At 37.3% G+C, this 22,034-nt stretch overlaps 1 protein-coding gene across 1 annotated transcript in view; it reads left to right on the top strand.

Annotated features, from left to right (window-relative positions):
* The window catches only part of SNX7 (sorting nexin 7), a 120,431-nt gene extending 105,799 nt beyond the window's left edge, over positions 1 to 14,632 (top strand). The window contains exon 9 of the mRNA XM_012458468.3: positions 14,474 to 14,632. Coding sequence (XP_012313891.2) covers positions 14,474 to 14,608 — 135 coding nt within the window. The 3' untranslated portion in view covers positions 14,609 to 14,632. The remainder of the gene's footprint in view (positions 1 to 14,473) is intronic.
* The last annotated feature ends 7,402 nt before the right edge of the window (positions 14,633 to 22,034 follow it).

Here is a 22,034-nt window from a genome sequence, read left to right as displayed (position 1 = left end):
GTTTGGAAAGAGACACAATTCAACCCATAACAATGCATAATTCCAAATTGTGTAAAGTGCTATGATGTAGTCAGACCACTAAGACGGAATAATATGGAACATCTATTTTAAATTGAGTAGACAGGGAAGCACAACTTAAGACACAGAAAATAAGAACAAACTAGGCAAAGGGGAGTAGACTGTGTCTGAGTGAAACAACACAGGCAAGGGCCCCAAGATGGGGAAAAGCTTAATGCATTGAGGAAAGTGAAAGAAAACCAGGGTTTCTGGACTGTAGTGAGTGAGAAGAGGTTCCAAGATGAGTTGTTTAAACTTACTGAATTTTTTTTTTTTAATTGTGAGCAATTACCAGAACTTGGTTGAGGGTAGTGTGAACTTCTAAGGGACCAAATCAATATGGTTTTTATGACCTCCTTTATAAGGACAAAGGTGGGGATATCGGAGCACATACGAAGCTAGGAACAGCGGAAGCATTAAAAACCTACAGCATAAATAAAAACGTCAGTAGAACTAATAGAAATTCAGGATACCAGGCTTCAAATTGTCATAAGCAGTGTTGATATTCAGGGTGGTTTGCAGTAGCACAGCCATACTTGTTAAATTATTTAGTACTATCTAGAGACATATGCCAGAAGGAAAAACAAATCATTTAAATACTTCGATAATAATTGCTAAATAGCTGCTGCTGTAGGCCTCGAATCACCCCACTGACTCGTATTCTAGAACTGTCCCCAGATCGTCCCCAAGTTTCAGAAATGAAAACATCTTATGAGACAGCACGGGCCTGGGAGACCCCTGCATCAGCTCTATTACTTGCTGCTCTGCTGTTCTTTATTCAAATTAGTTCACCTGTGATATACTGGATATGTCATAGTAAGAACTTTCAAATGTGATATTCAGACATAAATATAGAGAAAGGCATTTTGTCTCTTTATATAGATGTCTCTATGTCTATATACATGTACATATGTGCAAAAATATATATGCAAATGTATTTGTACACTTGCATATATTAGTGAAAATTAGCAAAATAAACTTAAAAGTTAATTATTGTGTATGTCTGTCTTTATATGCCCATAGTCTCTGAAATCTTAACCGTCCAGAGATGCAAAAGCATTAACTGACAGGGTAGTTGTAGGGGCTAGAGATGGAGAATACAGCTGGGTAAACAAAGAAGCAGAAAATCCAATAAATGATCAGGTAGACTTTGATGCAGACTGGTATTCACATCCAAATTGGTCCCATTCCACAGAGAAAGAATAAGAAGTGGTAGGCTGAGGCAGAGGCCAAGCCCGAAGTCCAGATAAACAACTGCGTGCCCATTCCAGGAAAGCAGCTGAGACATAAAGGACAGAATCCCCTCCACGTGGGAGGGAGCTGGGGCAAGGTGAATTCCAGGCAGGTTCCAACGTAAGTGGAGGCACAAAGGCTAACCCTCTCAAAGTAAGTGGGATGCATTCAGCCACGATAGGGAACGGACTCTAGCAGGTTTAAATGGAGAGAAAAATGTATCCTCATTTAACTAGGAAGTCACTGAGTAGAGGTGGCTTAGGATCAGCTTCATCTGATTACTCCACCCCTGTTTCTCTGTAGTTCCCTGGTCTGTGAGCATTTTGCTTATAGGCTTCCTTTCCTTACAGTATGAAAATGACTGGGTGGCTTTTAATTTTTTATCCACATACACGGTATAGAAAGGAAGCAGGAAGTTATCTTTTCCAATGGTTATTTGTTTAAGAATAGGAAAGCTCTTTTCCAGAATACCCAACATCCTCCTTGGGTCTCATTTCTCCAAATTTAAATTTATGCCTATCCTGAACCAATCCCTTTGACTATTTTGTCACACAACAGTTGGCCTAGGCCTGAGTTTCTAAGCTGATCCCAAATTAGGGCAATGAGATAACTTTATTTAACCTACTCCTGGATGTATTACCAGTTTGTAAAATTATTATTTAGAACAGGATCTTTTGCTTAGATTAACTCTCAATTTTGTTGAAAGTAAAGAATCAGAAAAGGATTTGATGCCCTGGTATTAGAGTGTCTCAGTTTGGGAGGCAGCCTCCAAGACAAAATTAGCAATGTCAAAGATTGATAGAAACTATACATAGAGGAGATAAAGAAGAGAGGGCCAAAGAAAGGCTTCAGACTGTCGCGCAGACTGGATCCACAAGAGGAGAGGTGGATCCGCAAGGGGAGAGGTGGAGGAAGAAAGTGGGTTTGAAGGGCCTCAGAATACAGTACAATTCTCAAAGTCTTAGGCCATAAGCAATTCCCAGAACAAAACTTTTCTGTTGTGAGTCCTGGCTTGGTAGAAGTGCCCCCCAACTCTGTTAGCTCTGCCAGGCTGTCGCTGGCTGAGAGGAGTCTGAGGGAAAGTAGGATGTTTGTGTGGAAATCACAGTGGATCTGAAGATGTGGCAGTGGGGGACTGCCTGCTGACTACACTTCTCACAGCAGGGTTTCTCTTGGAAGAAGAGCTAAGCTACAGACTCAGCGGCTAAGTGACTGTCACATAGAGCCTTCCTTCCCTTTTTAGTTTCTGGAAAATAGACAGCATAGATTTTACCAAAACTTATTCAATGACAATGACTAATCTTTTACTCTTTCACTTAGAGACACCTTGTTAAACAGAAAAGGTTAGGGAAATTTAAATATTGCTAATTGTAATAAACCTTTGCTATGACAATTTTTGATAAAGTGCTTTATTCTTATGTATTGTAAATTTTTTGTGAAAACTTTGGAGTTACAGACTTAGCCTGTTAAATTTATAGAAAATGTCAGCCATATAACCTAATCGATCAAGCCAACCCTCATTGTGAAATCAATCATTATATTTCAATTTAAATAAACATACAAATTCATATTTTCATGACAGCCATCTCCCTTCTGAATTTTAAGATTGTTACATGGACAGACAGGTGATAGGAGGATGGGTGCACAGATAGGTGAATAGATAGATCAGCTTGCTACTAGCTTGTCATTTGCATAAAATAAAGCATCACAACTTTCAGCATTTCTTAATAGACTCATTACTTTGCTCTCATGAGACACAGTCACTGGAGCAAAGCATGCTTTGATGATACTCCAGAGGCAGATGAGAGTGAGGTCACTAAATGAAAATTAAATAAACCCTGCATCACCCAAAATTATTCTGAACATTGCAACATTGACAAGAATCCAGCGTTTTTTATTACACAGTGCACACACACACACACACACACACCATATATATGAGAAATATTTTAATTTTCTCTTTATTTAGTGACTAGTGAATTTGTACCCTTAGGCAATTAGCCATAGTAAAATTCCAAATGTGTTAGAGCTATGCCTCTTTTTTAAAGTGAGAGAGTATCTACTGTAAAATGGAAAGAAAGAAAGAAAATTAGGTATGAAGCAAAAATATTCTCAAGCAGACAGTTTTAGAAAAGAATATATTTAGGAATTTAGTATCTAGAAACTGATAACCAAAAACACTACCCATACCAGAGTACTTTCTGGAAATTTTACTCTGTAGTTCCAGGCTAGTTTGAAGACTACTGGTCTGAATGACCTCCATACTTTTCATCTTCTCTAAAGTCCAAACATAGACTGACTTAGCATTCTCCAAACACTGTTGGACTTTCATTCGTCTATAATTTTGTTATGTTTTCCCTTCTATTGATGAGTTCTTCCTTCCTGCCTTTCAAACTCCTACTCATTTCAGACTCGCCTTAATGTCATCCAGTCTTTGATGCATTTTCCTATTATCTCCAAGAATCACTCTTCCCTCCCTCCTCCTGCGGCTTTATAGCTACGTTTATTTATTGAAACGTGTACCACTGTTACTGAAGTCTACTTGCTTAGATCATTCTGGGAATAATACAGTCACAGGAATAATAATTATTCCCTAATTCTGTGTCGTATTCTCAGCCTCACACTGTGCTGGTTCTATGCCATTAGAGAAAAATATGAAAATGTTCAGTGCATAACAAACCGAAGAGCTACATTTCAGCCAAAGGCTGAGACAGTAATTAGGAATTTATTGCTCTAGTCCACATTACAGATTGCTGAGATCTTAATTAAAGTTGTGGTAGTAGATATTTGAAAAGTGTGGCTAAAATATTAGAGGAAAAATCATAAGTTTATTTTGAAAGTGAAAGAAGGACAGAGTTTTAGGATACATAAAAAAGTAAAATGAATTGCTTCAAAGAGAGCTTATGGGAAATGGACCTACTGAACTAAGCAATTAGGAAATCCATGCTAACTATAATGAATAGTTTTGTTTATAGTTCAGTGGCCAGATTTCACCACAAACTCAATGGCCTGTCACATGGCACATCTACCTTTAAGGGATACTGGAGAATTTAATATTTATTTTTACAGACAGCTTCCACAGAATAAAATTAGAGCTCCACTACTAGTGTAAAATGGAAGTCTAGATATAAGGTGGATAACCAGCAGTATGTGTATTACATCACAACCTGCGGTGGACAGTACAGAAATTCCATTTCTCACAGCTGTCAGTCTGCTGCAGTGAATTGCCACGATTGCCCAGAGCTCCTCTTGAAGGTCTTATAGATAGATTCTTTCCCCACTGTTTATTTCTTTTGAATCATCATTGCAGTCATATAATTTTACTTTTGAATATTCTTTAATATAAAATATAAATCTTCCTTAGAATAGCATCACAATAACTTACCTTTTCCCCTTCCTTTCTTCATTCCTCTTTCCCCTTTATTTTCTTCTTTCCTTATAATCATTCTTTCTCTTGGTATTTCATTCTCCTGTATATTTCTGTCATAATGTAACACATCCCCTTTAAAGAAACAAAGTCAGATTCTAATATTTCAAGAGAGGGACAATTGTGCTAAAATCAATACTTTTCTGGAGAGAAAAGCTCTTAATTTACTTATGATACTACAAAAACATAAAAAACTCAAAATGGCTCAGTGGCATAATTTGTATCCTTTAATGAAGGCTTAAATACAACCAAAGAAATATAATGTCTGCTTTTAAACTTTAAATTTTAAGATTCAAAATACATAATAGCTGCATTTTCTTTTTTCTTCCAGAAGGACTTACGTAAATACTTTCTAACAGGCAAAATTACTTTGTGTTTCTTTAGAAATATGTGATATAAATCATCAAAAATTTCATTAATGATGTTATTATATTTTTCCCTTAAGGCAAGGATGATACAAATATGGAAGATATTTTGGTGAGTAAATCACTTTTAGAGAAAAACATCATCAAATTCTGCTGTAACAAGTGAATGTCATAATCTTTTCCGAATAAGAAACCATCATGATGTGAAATTCTAAATTCTGGATGGGACCATGGAAACAAAACTTAGCAAATCAGTTCCTGAATTTACAAATAAACTGTGAACCCAGGTCTTTGGACACAGTACATGACCTGTGTCGTTATGTAGGTTCCTAGGCTTACCAGGGCCCAACACTTGATTTAATGCTCTCCTGTCACCATCTTGAAAGTCTCAGTAATTTTTGAACAAAAGGCCTAATGTTTTCATCTTGCACTGTGCCACAACCCTCACATTATAGGGTGAGCCTTGGTTGCAGTTATTTGAAAACAGAGTCAGAATTAGAACTGTTTATCCCATCTCTTCGTACTCTCACTTCCTTAGCCAAATATGGCTTCAAGTGAATCTCCTTACTCCTTCTAACAACTTCCCTCCTAATATACAGTGTCTGGCTGCCTTTACTCCAGATAGTGTACCAGCATCTAATGCCATCGTTCTTAATTACATCAAGTAAATGGCAAAGAGGTGGAAAGGGAGATGCTTTCTTTATAATTTCCTTGCTCTATATAGGAGGCATTCTGTGGAGGCCCCTTTGGTTGTTGTTCATCATCATCACAAGTTCAGTGCAAAGTGCATATCCAAAAAAAGCTTTTAAAATGAAGGATCAGGTTGGGCATGATGGCTCACACCTGTATCCCAGTGCTTTGTGAAGCCGAGGTGAGAGGATCACTTGAGACCAGTTGAAGATCAGTCTGAACCACATAACAAGACCCTGTCTGTACAAAAACATACAAAAATTAGCTGGGTGTGGTGGTATGCAACAGTAGTCCCAGCTACTCAGGTGGCTGAGGCAGGAGGATTGCTTGAGCTTAGGAGGTCAAGGCTGCAGTGAGTTATGATTGTGCCACTGTACTCCAGCCTGGGTGACAGAGTGAAACTGTCTCTTAAAAAAAATGAAGTATTGCAAGTCTGATAGTAAATATGACATTTTATTTTTTAAAAAATAAAAGTTAATATTTTTATATTTCTAAAGCAATTTTGACTTACTACGTTGCTCTACATTTACAAGATGGGAAGGAAATAGTCAATAATACATGAAAGATATTCAATATCTGGGAGAAATGTATATGTGTATATATAGTGTATTTATAGCTTTATGTATTATACATTATAAGTATATGTTATGTAATTGTTTAGGGAGGGATAATACATAATTACTTTTTTCAGATATAAATTATCCCTCCTTCCCACTTTGCATCGATTGTTTTTTACATTTTACATTCTGAATGAAGATGCTTCTCTTCTTCTTAGCTGCTCTCTGTCCATTTTGAATAAATTACAGCCCCACTGTTACTAAACTGAAGAGTTTTCCAAGGAAACATTTGCCAAATCTTCTAAAAAGAACTCTTTTCTGAGGGAACGAGTGTGTGAAGCTGCTCTGACCTCAGATAAGAATCTGAGCCCCTTACTCCTGAAATGGTTCAGAAGCACCTAGAGATTTTGTGTTTGCTTTTTGCACTGTTGACTGGTGGAAACATCTCAGCCTCAGCACATCGGCCAGCTTGGGCTGCTAAGTCATTGCAAGTTTTCTAAATTTTCTTCATAAAGTAAAAATGTTCTCAAAAATGTTCTTTAAATTTTATGTCACTCAAAAAATGAATGCACCATATTCTGTTCCTTTTTACACTTAGAACAAGTATTTCTCTTTACGGCTTCATGCCTCCTAGACATTAATTTGCTTGACAATCCTTGAATAGACTGGTGAACAAATTTATCACCAGTTATTAATTATTGGCCACCTAATGTGCTGAGCATGATCAAAACCACAAAAATACTTGACATTAACTGTTATGCAGATAAGGCAACCAGGTTCTCTCTTAACTAGTGATCAAGAATGAGGGCCCTGAGGTTAAGATCCAGATTTGAATTAATCATTTATTGTCTGTGTTACTCTGGGCAACTTTATCAATTTTTTTTTAGTCTCAGCATTTTTATCTGTCATCTGTCTGTCTGTTTGTCCATCTGTCTATCAAAATAGTGCATTAGTTTGCTAGGGCTGCCGTAACAACAGACCATAATTCTGGAAGCTAGAAGTCCAAGATCAAGATGTCAGCAGATTTGGTTTCTTCTGAGGCCTCTCTCCGTGTTTTTGTTTTTAAGGACGCGACTTTTTCACTGTGTCCACACGTGGTCAACTGTTCCCCACCATCCTGCAGCAGCTGGCTTGACAGAATAGTGGAATGGCCTTTTGAAGACTCAGTTACAGCAACATCTGAGGGGTGATACCTTGCAGGGCTGGGTCAATATTCTGCAAGAGGCTTTACATACTCTGAATTAGTGTGCAGTATATCATACTGTTTCTTCCATAGCAAACACTCAAATGTCCAGGAATCAAGGGGTAGAAATGAGAGTCGCACCATTTGTAACCAACTAGCAAGATATTTGCTTTCTGTTCCTGTGACCTTATGCTCTGCTTGCCTGGAGGTCTCAGTTCCAAATGGGGGAATTCTTCCACCAGGACAGATAACAATGATCCCATTGAACCAGGAGTTAAGACTGCCACCCAACCACTTTAGGCTACTCATGCCTCTGAATCAATAGGCGAATATGGGAGTTACTGTGTTAGCTGGGGTGATTGATCCTAACTATTATACCAAGGAGAAATTGGACTGCTACTAAGGAAGAGTTTGTCTAATGCAAGAGATCCTTTAGGGTTTCTCATAGTATTAGCATACCCTGTAACTAAGATTGATGGAAAAATAAAACAACCCGATCCAGATAGAACTGCTAATGGCCCAGACCCTTCAGGAATGGTTTGGGTCACCCCACCAGGGAAGGAACTATGACCAGCTGAGGTGCTTGCTGAAAGCAAAGAGAATGCAGAATGGGCAGTGAAAGAAGCTAATTATAGATGCCAGCTATGGCCACGTGACCAGTTACAGAAATACATACTGTAATTGTCATGAGTATTTCTTTCTTATTTTGTTATCAGTATGTTTGTGTGTATATATGTACATACATATGTATGTACGCATTAATGTATATAATATATAGTATCTTTGTTTTCTTCCCTTTATTTCCCCCTTATTATGTGATACAAGATGTATTGACTTCATGTCATAGTATTAAGTATTGTTGACTTCATATCATAATATTTAAATTACAAGATATCAAGAGTAAACATCATGTAAGGACTTCATATTCTCTTCTGGAAAAAGAGTGAGTGCATTTTCAGTTGTACACAGGATAGTTGTGTCATGCTAGGTGGAAGTATGACCTTGCTATTGTCTTTATTGGAGATTAAAGTACAGTAGCCACCTATCTCTGGTTCCAGCACCCCCAGTGAATGCCTGAAACCAAGGATAATCCAAAACCTATAAATAGTATGCCTGAATTTCTTTTCACTGCTTCACAATTTCACAGATAGAACATTCATTTTCACTGTAGATCTTAACAACCTCAGCATATGATTTTTTTTCCTTCCTAAGTCGAGAACTTTTCACTTAAAGGAAGAACTTTATAACATCTCTTTAGCATACCCGAATTTCCAGTATCACTATTCTTGCACTTTGGGACCATTATTAAGTAAAATAAGGGCTACTTGAACACAGGCACCGTAAACCATGACAGTCGATTTGATAACCAAGTTAGCTACTAAGTAACTAATGGGCAGAGAGACTAGAGAGTGGATATGCTGAACAAAGGGAGGTTTACGTCTCAGGAGACAGAGTGGGATGGTGTGAGATGTCAGCACACTACTCGGAACAGTGTACAATGTAAAACTTATGCATGGATTATTTCTGGATTTTTTATTTAATATTTTTGGACCATGATTGACTTCAAGTAGCGGAAACCAGAGAAATCAAAACAACGGGTCTGAGGGGGCGGATTACTGTATGGTATGTGTGTGGGCACCAAGGTGACATGGAATAGGCTTGTGATGATCCATTTTATGTGTCTACTTGCCTGAGCTATGGTGCCCAGATAGTTGGTCAAATGTTATTCAGGATATTTCTTTCAAGATGTTTTTGGATGGCATTTACATTTAAATCCATGAACTTTGAATAAAACATATTATTCTTGGTAATGCAGGCCTGGATAGAACAAAAGACTGACTTGCTCTGAGTAAGAGGAAATTCTGCCAGCAGACTGCTTTGGACCTTCATCTGCCACATTGCCTCTTTCCTAGGTCTCCAGCCTCCTGGCCCACCATGAAGGTTTTTTTGGCAGCTTTCATAATCTTGAGAGCCTTAAAATAAATCTCCTTGACTTACAATGGGGTTATATCTTGATAAGCCCATCATACATTGCAATATCCTATGTCAAAACATATTTAGTATACCTAACCTACTGAACAGGGTATCTTAGTCTAGCCTACCTTAAATGTGCTGAGAACACTTACCTCAGGTCACGGTTGGGCAAAATCATCTAACACAAAGCCTATTATATAATATAATATTAAATAGCCCATACAAATTATTGAATGAGCTTTTTTAAAAATTATGTACTGAAAGTGAAAAACAGAATAGTGCATGGCTACTCGAAGTATGGTTTCTAATGAATACCTATTGCTTTTACACCATCATAAATTTGAAAAACCCTAAATCAAATCATTGTAAGTCAGGCACCATCTGTGTATGTAAATCCTATTGGTTCTGTTTCTCTGCAGAACTCTAACTACTACAGTGCCTCACAGTCTGTGTGTTGTCTGAGTCCCCAACTCCTCTTCTTCTAAGCATGTTGGTCATATTGGATTAGAGATTACCTATATGAGTTCATTTTACCTAACTTATTTATTTAAACACCCTATCTCCAAATACGGTCATATTCTGAGATACTGGGGTTGGGACTTCAACATATGAATTTTGAAAGGGGTATAATTCAGCCCATAACAAATAGTGTGATAATAGTGCCTCAGAGAGTTTTGAAGTGAGGATTAAATACGTTAACACATGTCAAGTACTAAATACAATGCCTGGCACGTAGCAACAGAAACATAATCACTGGAATTTTTTTTCACTAATAACGTTTTTAGTTCACTAAAATTTTTATGAAAAACTTAATTTGCGTAGCTGATGAGTGTTGGAACTGTAGGGCTCTGTGTATCTCAACATGTCCTGGGTTGTGTTAACATAGAAAACTGAGACATCCCTTTTCTCCTTAGGCAACTCCATAGCAGTAATGAATACTGGTGATTATTTTTGCAAAATATTCTCAAAACATGTCTCAAGAAAGTCAGAATTAGACCATTTTTTTGAGTTTTGTTTCTAAACTATAATGAACTAAGAAAGTCCAAACAAATTTATTCATGACACATGTATAATATATTTTTAAGTAAACAAGAGTAACCAATTGAAGCATTTATTTAAGAAATACTTATCTACCTATTGAATGCTACTATGTGCCAGGCACTATTATACACAGGGAGGATCCAGTGGTGAAGAAAATGACAAAGCCTGCTCTCTCAGAGCTTATATTGTAGTGGAGAGAGATCTAGAGTAAACAAATGGACAAAAATCTAATATAATGGCAACAAGTACAGTGAAGAAAACTATATCAAGGCAAGGGGTTAGAGGGCGGGGCAGCTGTGTGACCCAGGGTAGTCAGTGACTGCCTCTTTGAGAAGATAAAGATGCAGATGAAGTAGAGATCTGATGTAGTGATGACGCCAGTCTTTCGGGTACAGAGGAAGACTGTACCTATCTCCGGAGAGGGATGTTGAGATTCACTTGGGGTGGTCGGCAAAATATTACAGAAAATATTAAAGATATCTTAGGGAAAGTTGTAGATTAGTCTCAAGCCTTTTGGGGGGCCAAAAGGTTTTATTGGGGCAGGTCAAAGGAGGCCAGCCAGTCCATTAAGTTAGGGAAAGGTAGAGATAACCAAAGGCCTTACCCCACACCCCTTTGTCTCCACTCTACTTACTCATGTGGATTTTGTACTGGGTGGTCTCTCCAGGGAAGATCAAAGGGGAATTACCTGTTAATAGCATTTACTCTGGACCCCTGAACCTAAAGCTTTATTAGTCTTAAAACCATTTTCTTAACCATGTTAATCATACACAAGTGTATTAACTTAGAAACTCTGTTATAAGTAAAAGTGCGGACAAACAGAGGGTCTGGGTCAATTGGTTGCATTTCACGCTCTAAAAGCAGCCAATGGCCAGCCCTAGCCCACTTGAAACACTGTAATGGTGTAAGAGTGCATTCATTGATCCGTCAGGGTCTGCAGGTCAGACTTCCACAGCGGCAGGACCTACGTCTCAGGTGGTGACCCCGAAGTGATTAAGATCAAGGGCAAAGAGGGAACCGTAAATACAAATACTCTAAGCCAACATTAAACTTGGTGTCTTCAAGAACAACAGGGAAGCCAGGATGATTGGAACAATGTGAATGAGGGAGGGGAAGAGTGCTGGGGATTGTAACAGAGTGGTCACAGGTGACAGATTGTGTGATATATCCTCCGTCTTTCTGCACAAATTATGTTAAATCATTTTTAAATTGAAAAGTTGAAAGTAAGAGATGTTTTGAAAATTTGCTTCTCTTCAAAATGATCATGCTAACATTATCGTGTGTTTATGTCTTTGAAAAGAGACAATATACATGAAGCAGCCTACCTGTTGAGAGTATTGCAAACATTGTAGCTATTATTTTTATTTAAAATATATTTAATCTCCATACTTCACAGTTTATGATTTATGTACTATTTGACTCAATAATAAACAAGTATCTTTTGAGTATTTGTGCCAGTCACTCTCATTGGTGATAGAGTTAATATTTAAAAAGATGAACATCTCTGCTCACAAGCAGTCACCAGCAAATCCTTTTTCTACCAAGTGTGGGGCACAGGGATGTTAACACTGTGATAGCACTTAGAGGAAAACCTAGGTGTCAGATTATTAAAATCTGAGAAATTAACATACAATGGTTATATTTGATTTTGCATTCCTGGTTTGTATTCTCATTATACTTGGAAAGATTTATTCTAATAGTTATTTTACACCTGGCCGTTAGATACTATTATGATATTTACGCTAGAGCAAATATGGATATATAGCTCCAAGAATCAAATGCATTTTATATAACTTTCAGTGCCCTTCTTTTAGGATAATGTAAATAGTCTTGTCCTTGATGGGGATTACTGTACAATTGTGGAAATATATTAACCATCAGATAGAGAGAGCAACTTTATTACAGATTTGGCACAGTTAATTTATTCCTTTTATCAGAAATCCTTCGTAAAAGTAGATAACAAAGAGGCTAAGGTATAATCTTGTTGTGAGTGGGTGGTTATGCATTGAGATATCTGACACCCAGTTGTTAGAAGATCAGAAAAATGCAAAACCCAACTGAAAGACTAATTGTGTTTTCTCGTCACATGTGGCACAGAAGAAAAAGGGAGGCACATGGCGCAGGGAACACTCTGTCTGAAGGCTGAGAGCCATTCACTTTGCACCACGTCCAAACAAATCTTATGGAGAAGAATAAATTTGTTTCTATCATCTTCCTTCATTCAAAAGTTTATTATTCGTTCACCCAAAGATCTTTAAACATAAATAAGAGAAACATAATTTATATAAATGATTACTATTCCAACATACATTGACTCTAGTTCTAGTACAGGAAGCAAAGAGACACTTGACTGAATTAATTCAGTGATTCTCAAACTTTTGTCTTTCACCATTTCATTCTCTCCTATTACACTGCTACACTGAGTTTTCAGGAGCTGTTATCAACCAGCCACATGGCTCCCAGTCCTTCTTTGAATCCAGCTTGTTTTGAGGAAAAAGAGGATGTAAAGAGGGTTGTAGGAGATTGATCAGAGTGGTGGGAGAAACTATAGAGAAAGGAGCAGGCCTTCTGACAGGTCAGAAGGCGCCTGCAAAGCCTCAGAGGAGAATAGCTGAAGGCAGCTGTTCTCTAACACTGAGGCAGAGGGCAAAGAGTAGGTACAAGGGAGTGCAGGGGAATTTATCTTAAACAGGCTTGTTTACTTATGTTGACCAGGAACTGACCTTTGATCAGTGTGCCTGACTGTTCCCTGAAAGGGGAACAATAAATGTTAATTACCTACAGGTTGTGTTTGCTACAGGTTTTCTGCATTATGCCTGCACTGAATAAAAGCAAGCAGATCCAGCTTCTCAAGGCTGCTGCACTTTGGCCGCTAGAGCCAGGCAGTCCCCTAGCTGCTCTTACAACCCATTTCTGAATACTCATTTCATCCGTCGGTTGGCCAGGGTCTGCTGGACAGACCTGGCAGAGGGGAAAAAAGTGGAGAAAGACATTTTATTGAATTCCAGATTCTTTTTTTTTTTTTTTTTTTTTTTGTGAGATGGAGTTTCACTCTTGTAGCCCAGGCTGGAGTGCACTGGCCTGATCTTGGCTCATTGCAACCTCCGCCTCCTGGGTTCGAGTGATTCCTCTGCCTCAGCTTCCCAAGTAGCTGGGATTACAGGTGTGAGCCACCATGCCTGGCTAATTTTTGTATTTTTAGTAGCTACGGGATTTCACCATGTTGGCCAGGCTGGTCTCAAACTCCTGACCTCAGGTGATCCACCCCCGCCACCCACCAGCCTCCCAAAGTGCTGGGATTACAGGTAGGAGACACCATGCCTGGCCCCAATTCCAGATTCGTATGGATCATTGCCATCACCACTGCACTGGTACTGAAGCTCCATTGACACTCTATTTCCAAGCCCACGGTCCTTTGAGAAACCTGTGACCCCAGATAAATATGAAAGAAGTTTGTAATAACATGGTTTTGATTCCATCATGATATGTTTACAAGACTTAAACTTGAAGCATGACAGTTTTTTCAATGGCTGCCTCAATAAATTTGTAATCTATAAAAACATCATTTTTCCCCCCGTTGTGAATCTAGAGTAAAATAAGGGTCTACCAGACAACAGTGCTCTTCCAGGAAAGGAAACACAGGAGATGGGCAATCCTATTTTATGTGACAATGGATAATATTTTTTGACAGATACTGGGTTGTGCACGTTACATGTGATTATTCCTTATTTAGTATTATGAAAATGGAACAATTATTATGTTTATTCACATAAGGAAAGCAAGCCTTGGAGAAGTGAAATAGCTCATACAATTTCACACAACAATCAGTGTGATTCACATCTAAGTCAATGCTCTTAACCATGCTCTTAAGTTCCCTTCCCCAGTCCAAGAAATCAAGAAGTTCTTTTGGAAGCAACAGTCACTTTGTGCTTCTCTGAAACATTAGGTCTACAGTGGTGGGAAGCAGGGGAGCTTTCCCCGCAAAGTCTGTTGGAAGAGAGAAAGAGTGCCAGCCACCCTGTGTAGAGGCGGAAAGAAGCACTGCTTGCTGCCAGCCACAGCCTGTCTCCCTCACCTTTAGAAGCGCCATTGAGCCTCAGGGAGGAGGATCTATCAGTGTCCACAAATTTGATGATCTACCTGGTAAGTCTTTGAGAACTACTAACAATAGATCTGCATGGGTGGACTTTTATCCTGTCTTTGTGTGAAGTCACTTCACTTCCTAGAACTGCAAAATTAGGGAATGTATGAGCTGGCTGTTGAAGTATTTTCTAACTCTAAAATTATTTGGATCTATGAGATATCACATTTGGACAGTCTTTTACCCTCACCTTTACCTCAGCCCTCATTTTATATCATGATATTTATTTTCTCAGGCTCAGTCTGGCCTGCTTTCTTCTTTCTTAGCAAAACCATTCAGAGTTAGGAAAGAAACTAAACCAGTGAATGTACAGCTGTCTACTCAGCTTTAATCTGCAAGATTTCGAAGAAACTATACTATTCTTCCCAGTTGAGCTTTGCCTAAGTCTTTTAATCCCCCAAATCACATCCTAAGCAGAAACCTCCGTTTTTACTATGAGTAAGAAGTTTTAAGCCGGTCTATTGGTACCGTAACGCTTACTGACTTTTCAGTGACAAAATGTGCTGAGGTATACTTTGTAAATCTAGCATGGATATATTAATCTATTTATTGAATGCCATTTGAAGTCTCTATTTAAAGTTGTCAGTGGTCTGTGAGTAAAGATTGGGCCAGTTTCTTGCTGGTGTGTGTTTAATTCAGTTGTAACAGGTGTTCTATTTATTGTGTAAGTGGGATAATTCTAAGTTTTAGTTGGGATTTCCTCTCATTTACTATTATGTGTATAATGCATGCCATGGACAATTTGCAAGTAGCCAGTATCATTCCTCTAATGACACAGACACCTTAGATTTAAGGAGATTAATACCATGGTAACTTCAAAGTCCTTTGATGAAAAGCAGCATAGTTATAGAATAAAAAAGATTCAAAAATGGTTTCTTAGTTCTTTCTAGTACCCTTAGCACCTACTATTCCCAGATTCATGTTATAGCTCCATGTACAGCCAATTCAACCATTTTTGATTAAACAATCTGCCAGTTTCATACTTCGTAAGGATCCAACCAATTTAACTGAATTTTCAGGGATTTTGAAACAACTGAGCAGTCAATTCAGGCCAAGTAGCTCATTTTACCTGCAGATATAGTCTAAGCAATTGATTTGAAGTTTTTAAGTTAGTATGTTTTCTCCACTCAAAAATTATGTGTTATTATAAAATATTGCCATTGCTTTATTGTGCTTTAAAAATATTCAAATATTTTTCTAAAATTAAGTTTACAGAGAAGGATGCTAAATTTTAAAAAAGAATAAAATGTAAAACCAATAGTTTCTGAATTTAATCTCTATAGTCTATTGAGAAGAGCTTTAAGTTGGCAATGAAAAATCAAAGTTAACATCTAGTGCTTTAATAAATACAACTACTCAAGAATAGTATTACAACATTTTTTAAAAAGCAATTTTAAAAAAGACAAAATAAGAAATATTTACTCAAAGCAATCCTCCTTAAACAACAACAAAAAACCAATTCTGGTTGCAGCCATCAGTTTTTTTTTTGTTTTTTGTTTTTGTTTTTAGGCTTTTTTATTTGAAGTATCTTACAAAGGAATATATGGGTCTCCATGATTGGTTAGACATAACAGTTGCTGTGGGAATATTTTATTCATTATTTAGAATTCTGAGGCTTACAAAGTTATCATTTAGAAGCAAAATGAATACACTTAGGGACATCCACTTCCAACTATGAGGGAGTGACAGAGAACAGAATTATCACACAACCTGAAAAATAAACAAATTGACAAAACATGTGAAATAAAAGTTATCAAAACACTAGCATCAAGCAATGTAGAACAATGATCCCTGAGAGACAGGGGGATATGATGTGAGCCCTGTTATTTCCCTATTTTATTGCCTTCAAGAGCATTTCCAGGACATAGTATATGGAGGCAGAACCCAGGCAGAGCCAAGTCAGTTCTCTGAGTTGAAGCGACAGAGCTGAGAGTATGTGGGACAGTATGCTGGAGAAGAGAGAGCCTCGCAGAGAGAGAACTCTGGAGATCAACAGCAAACTCCTACGTGTCTTTAGCAGAGTGCTGCTGAGTGCCTGTGTGTGAGGAAACCACCTGAAGATGAAGGAAAAAAGTACCTAAACAGACTGAAGGTGACAGTGCCTAGAGGTGACACAAGGCTGGACGTAGCACCCATTCCCACCAGCCAAACTGGAAAAATCTCGTGTTTCATGGAACACTGGGTAAAGCACATTGATGTATCTTCAATACTAGGAAATAATTAGGCTGAAACACCTTTCTAGTCATGCCTAACGAACCTTAAGAACAAGCTCCAACAGTATCCAGATAAATTACTCTTGTATCGAGAACAAAGCTCAAGAATACTTATAGGAATCCAAAAACATTTAGCACCCAACAAAGTAAAGTTTGCAATGTCAGGACTTCAATAAAGTATTACAAAACTGGCAAGATAGTATGAAAATATGATTTATAATGAGAGGAAAAATCAACTGAAAGCCAGAACCGACACAGGTATGACAATTAGCAAATAAAGACATAAAAACAGTTATATAGATATTATATATGTTCAAATATTAAGTATAGAAGTGGAATTTATAAGAAAGACAAAAATTGAATTTCTAGAAATGAAAACTAAAATGTGTGAGGGAACAATATATTGGATGGGATTAATGACATTAATGCAACATTGCAGATGTAAACATTGGTAACCATGATGACATAAAAATGGAAACTATCAAGATAAAACACAAAAGTAAAGGATAGTTTTTTTTAAAAAAATGAATGGACTATTAGTTATGAGACAACTTCAAGTGGTCTAATATGCTTGTAAGTGAAGTGGTCAAAGCAGGGAGAGACAGACAGAAAAAAATTGAAGAAAAGTAAGTTTGAAATTTTCCAAATTTAAGAAACATTAAGACAATTACAACATAGTTCATCATAATCCAACGAATTGGGTTTTTAAATTTTAATTAATTAGTATGTTTATTTAAAGACAGAATCTTGTTGTGTCACCCAGGCGAAAATTCAGTGGTACAATCATAGCTCACTGCTGCCTCAAACTCCTGGGCTCAAACAATCCCCCCACTTCAGCCTACTAAGTAGCTAGGACTACAGGCATATGCTACCACACCTGCCTAATTTAAATTTTTTTTATTTTGTATAAACCCAGTATCACTGTGCTGTCTAGGCTGATCTTGTACTCCTGGCCTCAGGTGATCCTGCCTCCTCAGCCTCCCAAAGCACTGGGATTACAGGTGTGAACCACCAAACCCAGCCTATAATCCAATTGTAAAAACAAATGATAAAAAGAAAATTAAAAAATATATATTATTAATTTATATCCTCCCCAAACTCACTAAAAGAAAAACAATTTGTTTATTAAATATGGTCAAAACAGAATCTCTGGGACACAGCTAAAGCAGTGTTAAGAGGGAAATTTATAGCACTAAATGCCCACATCAGAAAGTTTGAAAGATCTCAAATTGACATCCTAACATCACAATTAAAAGAGCTAGAGAGGCAAGAACAAACTAATCTAAAAGCTAGCAGAGAACAAGAAACAACTAAGATCAGAGAAGAATTGAAGGAGATGGAGACATGAAAAATCCTTTAAAAAAAATGAATCTGGAGCTGGTTTTTTGGAAAAAACACCAAAATAGATAGACCACTAGCTAGACTAATAAGAAAAGAGAGAAGAATCAAATAAACACAATAAAAAAAAATGATGAAGGAGATATGACCACTGACCCCACAGAAATATAAACTACCATCAGAGAATACTATAGACACCTCTATGCAAATAAAATAGAAAATCTAGAAGATACATACACCATCCCAAAACTAAACCAGTGTGGACACATACACCCTCCCAAAACTAAACCAGGAAGAAGTTGAATCCCTGAGTAGACCAATAACAAGTTCTGAAATTGAGGCAGTAATAGCGTACCAACCAAAAAACCCCAGGACCAGACAGATTCACAGCTGAATTCTACTAGAAATATAAGAAGAGCTGGTATCATTCCTTCTTAAACTATTTCAAACAATTGAAAAGGAGGGACTCCTCTCTAACTTGTTTTATGAGAGCAGCATCATCCTGATACCAAAACCAGAAAGAGACACAACTAAAAAAGAAAACTTCAGACCAATATCCCTGATGAACATCAATGCAAAAATCAATAAAATACTGGCAAACTGTGTCCAGCAGAACTTCCAAAAACTTATCCACCACGACCAAGTTGGCTTCATCCCTGGTATGTAAGGCTGGTTCAACATACGCAAATCAATAAACGTAATCCATCACATAAACAGAACCAAAGGCAAAAGCCACATGATTATCTCAATAGATGCAGAAAAGACCTTTGATAAAATTCAACATCCTTTCATGTTAAAAACTCTCAATAAACTATGTGCTGATGGAACATATCTCAAAATAATAAGAGCTACTTATGACAAACCCACAGCCAATATCATACTGCATGGGCAAAAGCTGAAAGCATTGCCTTTGAAAACTGGTACAAGACAGGGATGCCCTTTCTCACCACTCATGTTCAACATAGTATTGGAAGTTACGGCCAGGGCTGTCGGGCAAAAGAAAGAAATAAACGTATTCAAGTAGGAAGAGAGGAAGTCAAATCGTCTCTGTTTGCAGATGACATGATTATATATTTAGAAAACCCCATCTTCTCAGCCCCAAAATTCCTTAAACTGATAAGCAACTTTAGCAAAGTCTCAGGATACAAAATCAATATGCAGAAACCACAAGCATTCCTTTATGCCAACAATAGACAAGCAGAGAGCCAAATCATGAATAATCTGCCATTCACAATCACTACAAAAAGAATAAAATACCTAGGAATACAGCTAACTAGAGATGTGAAGGACCTCTTCAAGGAGAACTACAAACCACTGCTAAAGGAAATAAGAGAGGACAGAAGCAAATAGAAAAATATTCCATCCTCATGGATAGGGAGAATCAATATCATAAAAAAATGGCCATACTGCCCAAAGTAATTTATAGATTAAATGCTATTCACATCAAGGTACCATTGACTTTCTTCACAGAACTAGAAAAAACTACTTTAAATTTCATACAGAATCAAAGAAGACCCCATATAGCCATGACAATCCTAAGCAAAAAGAGAAAACTGGAGGCATCACACTGCCTGACTTCAAAATATACTACAAGCATAAGCATACTATAAGCATAAGAACCAAAACGGCCTAATAATGGTACCAAAGAGACATATAGACCAAGGGAACAGAACAGAGACCTCAGAAGTAATACCACACATCTACTACTATCTGATCCTGGACAAGCCTGACAAAAACAAGCAATGGGAAAAGGATCTCCTATTCAGAAAATGGTGCTGGGAAAACTGGCTAGCCATATGCAGAAAACTGAAACTAGACCCCCTTTTATACCTTATACAAAAATCAACCCTTAAATGTAAAACCCAAAATTATAAAAACCCTAGAAGAAAATCTAGGCAATACCATTCAGGACATAGGCATGGACAAAGACTTCACGATCTAATTAAACTAAAGAGCTTTGGTACAGCAAAATATCATCAGAGTGAACAGGCAACCTACAGAATGGAAGAAAATTTTTGCAATCTACCCATCTGACAAAGGTCAAATATCCAGAATTTACAAGGAACTTAAACAAATTTACAAGAAAAAAAAAAACCCATGAAAAAGTGGGAAAAGGATATAAACAGATACTTCTCAAAATAAGACATTTATGTGGCCAAGAAACATGAAAAAAACTCAACATCACTGATTATTAGAGAAATGCAAATCAAAACCACGAGATACCATCTCATGTCAGTCAGAATGGTGATTATTAAAAAGTCAAGAAACAATAGATGCTGGTGAGGTTGTGGAGAAATAGAATGCTTTTACACTGTTGGTGAGAGTGTAAATTAGTTTAATCATTGTGGAAAATGGTATGGCAATTCCTCAAGGATTTAGAACAAAAAATATAATTTGACCCAGCAATCTCATTACTGGATATATACTCAAAGGAATATAAATCATTCTACTATGAAGACACATGAATACGTATGTTTATTGGAGCACTATTTACAATAGCAAAGACATAGAACCAACCCAAATGCTCATCAATGATAGCCTGGATAAAGAAAATGTGGTATATATACACTATGGAATACTGTGAAGCCACAAAAATGAATGAGATCATATCCTTTGCAGGGACATGGATGAAGATGGAAGCCATTGCCCTCAGCAAACTAACACAGGAACAGAAAACCAAATACCACATGTCTCACTCACAAGTGGGAGTTGAACAATGAGAACACACGGACACGGGGAGGGGAACATCACACAGCAGGGCCTGTTGGTGGGTTGGGGGCAAGGGGTGAGAACTTAGAGGTTGGGTCAGTGGGTGCAGCAAACCACCACGGCACATGTATATCTATGTAACAAACCTGTACATTTTGCACATGTATCCCAAAACTTAAAGTAAAATTTTTAAAAAATTACCGAAAAGAAAAAATATTTATAGGTCTATTATATAGTTATAACTATTATTAGTATTTGGCATAACTTACCTACATTTTTTTTGTATGCAAATACATGTTATAATAATACTATGCAAAACTGTGTATCTTGCTTCTTTCACTTGATATTAAAGAAGAGACTTTTGTACTAAATATTGATTTTAATAGCCATTATAAATTCAATAATTTAGACATAAATAATTTATTACCAATCTCCTGTTGTATGTTAGCATAGTTTTAAATGGTCCACTATTATAAATAATATTGCAGTATTCATCTTTTGGGTAAAGCTGCTTTCTTGGGAAAGTTTCTCTGAGTTGGAATTATTTACTTAAGCATATCTGTAACCTAAAGAATGTCTCTTTCTAACATAAGAATTTATTATCATCTACTGAGCACTTATGATGCAAGATACCTAGATACCATTATGGCATAAATTATGCTTTGGGTGGTTGCCTATTTACATGTGTTGGCACAAAAGTAATCAGTTTTACTTTTTGCAATTACTTTTGCACCAACCTAATACGTCTTTCCCATTAGACTATGGGAGTCTCCCATTAGACTGTGTCCTAAGGGCAGGACATTTGTGTTTCATCCCTGTATTTGTGATACTCAATGTAATATCAGGAAAATAGATTATAACCGATACTTGAACTGAAATTAGAATAAAAATCTGGACTATTACTAAACTCACACTTCACTTTCATCATAATCTCAGGTGAGGCCAGTAGTTCTAATAGGGACAGGAAGCAGGGAAATTCTGGGCAGAAGGGAGTGGGTCCCCAATGAGGGCCCCACCAGCAAGCCTGGAACCACGGCTCAAAATGAGAACATACATCCCTGTTTTCCCACTCCAATAATGCCTTTTCCAAAACCACCCCTGCCCCA

The sequence above is a fragment of the Aotus nancymaae genome, unplaced genomic scaffold (assembly GCF_030222135.1).
Source record: "Aotus nancymaae isolate 86718 unplaced genomic scaffold, 86718_ANA_hifiasm-v0.15.2.pri h1tg000103l, whole genome shotgun sequence".
Lineage (NCBI taxonomy): Eukaryota > Metazoa > Chordata > Mammalia > Primates > Aotidae > Aotus > Aotus nancymaae.
This window is presented reverse-complemented; position numbering and strand designations above follow the sequence as displayed.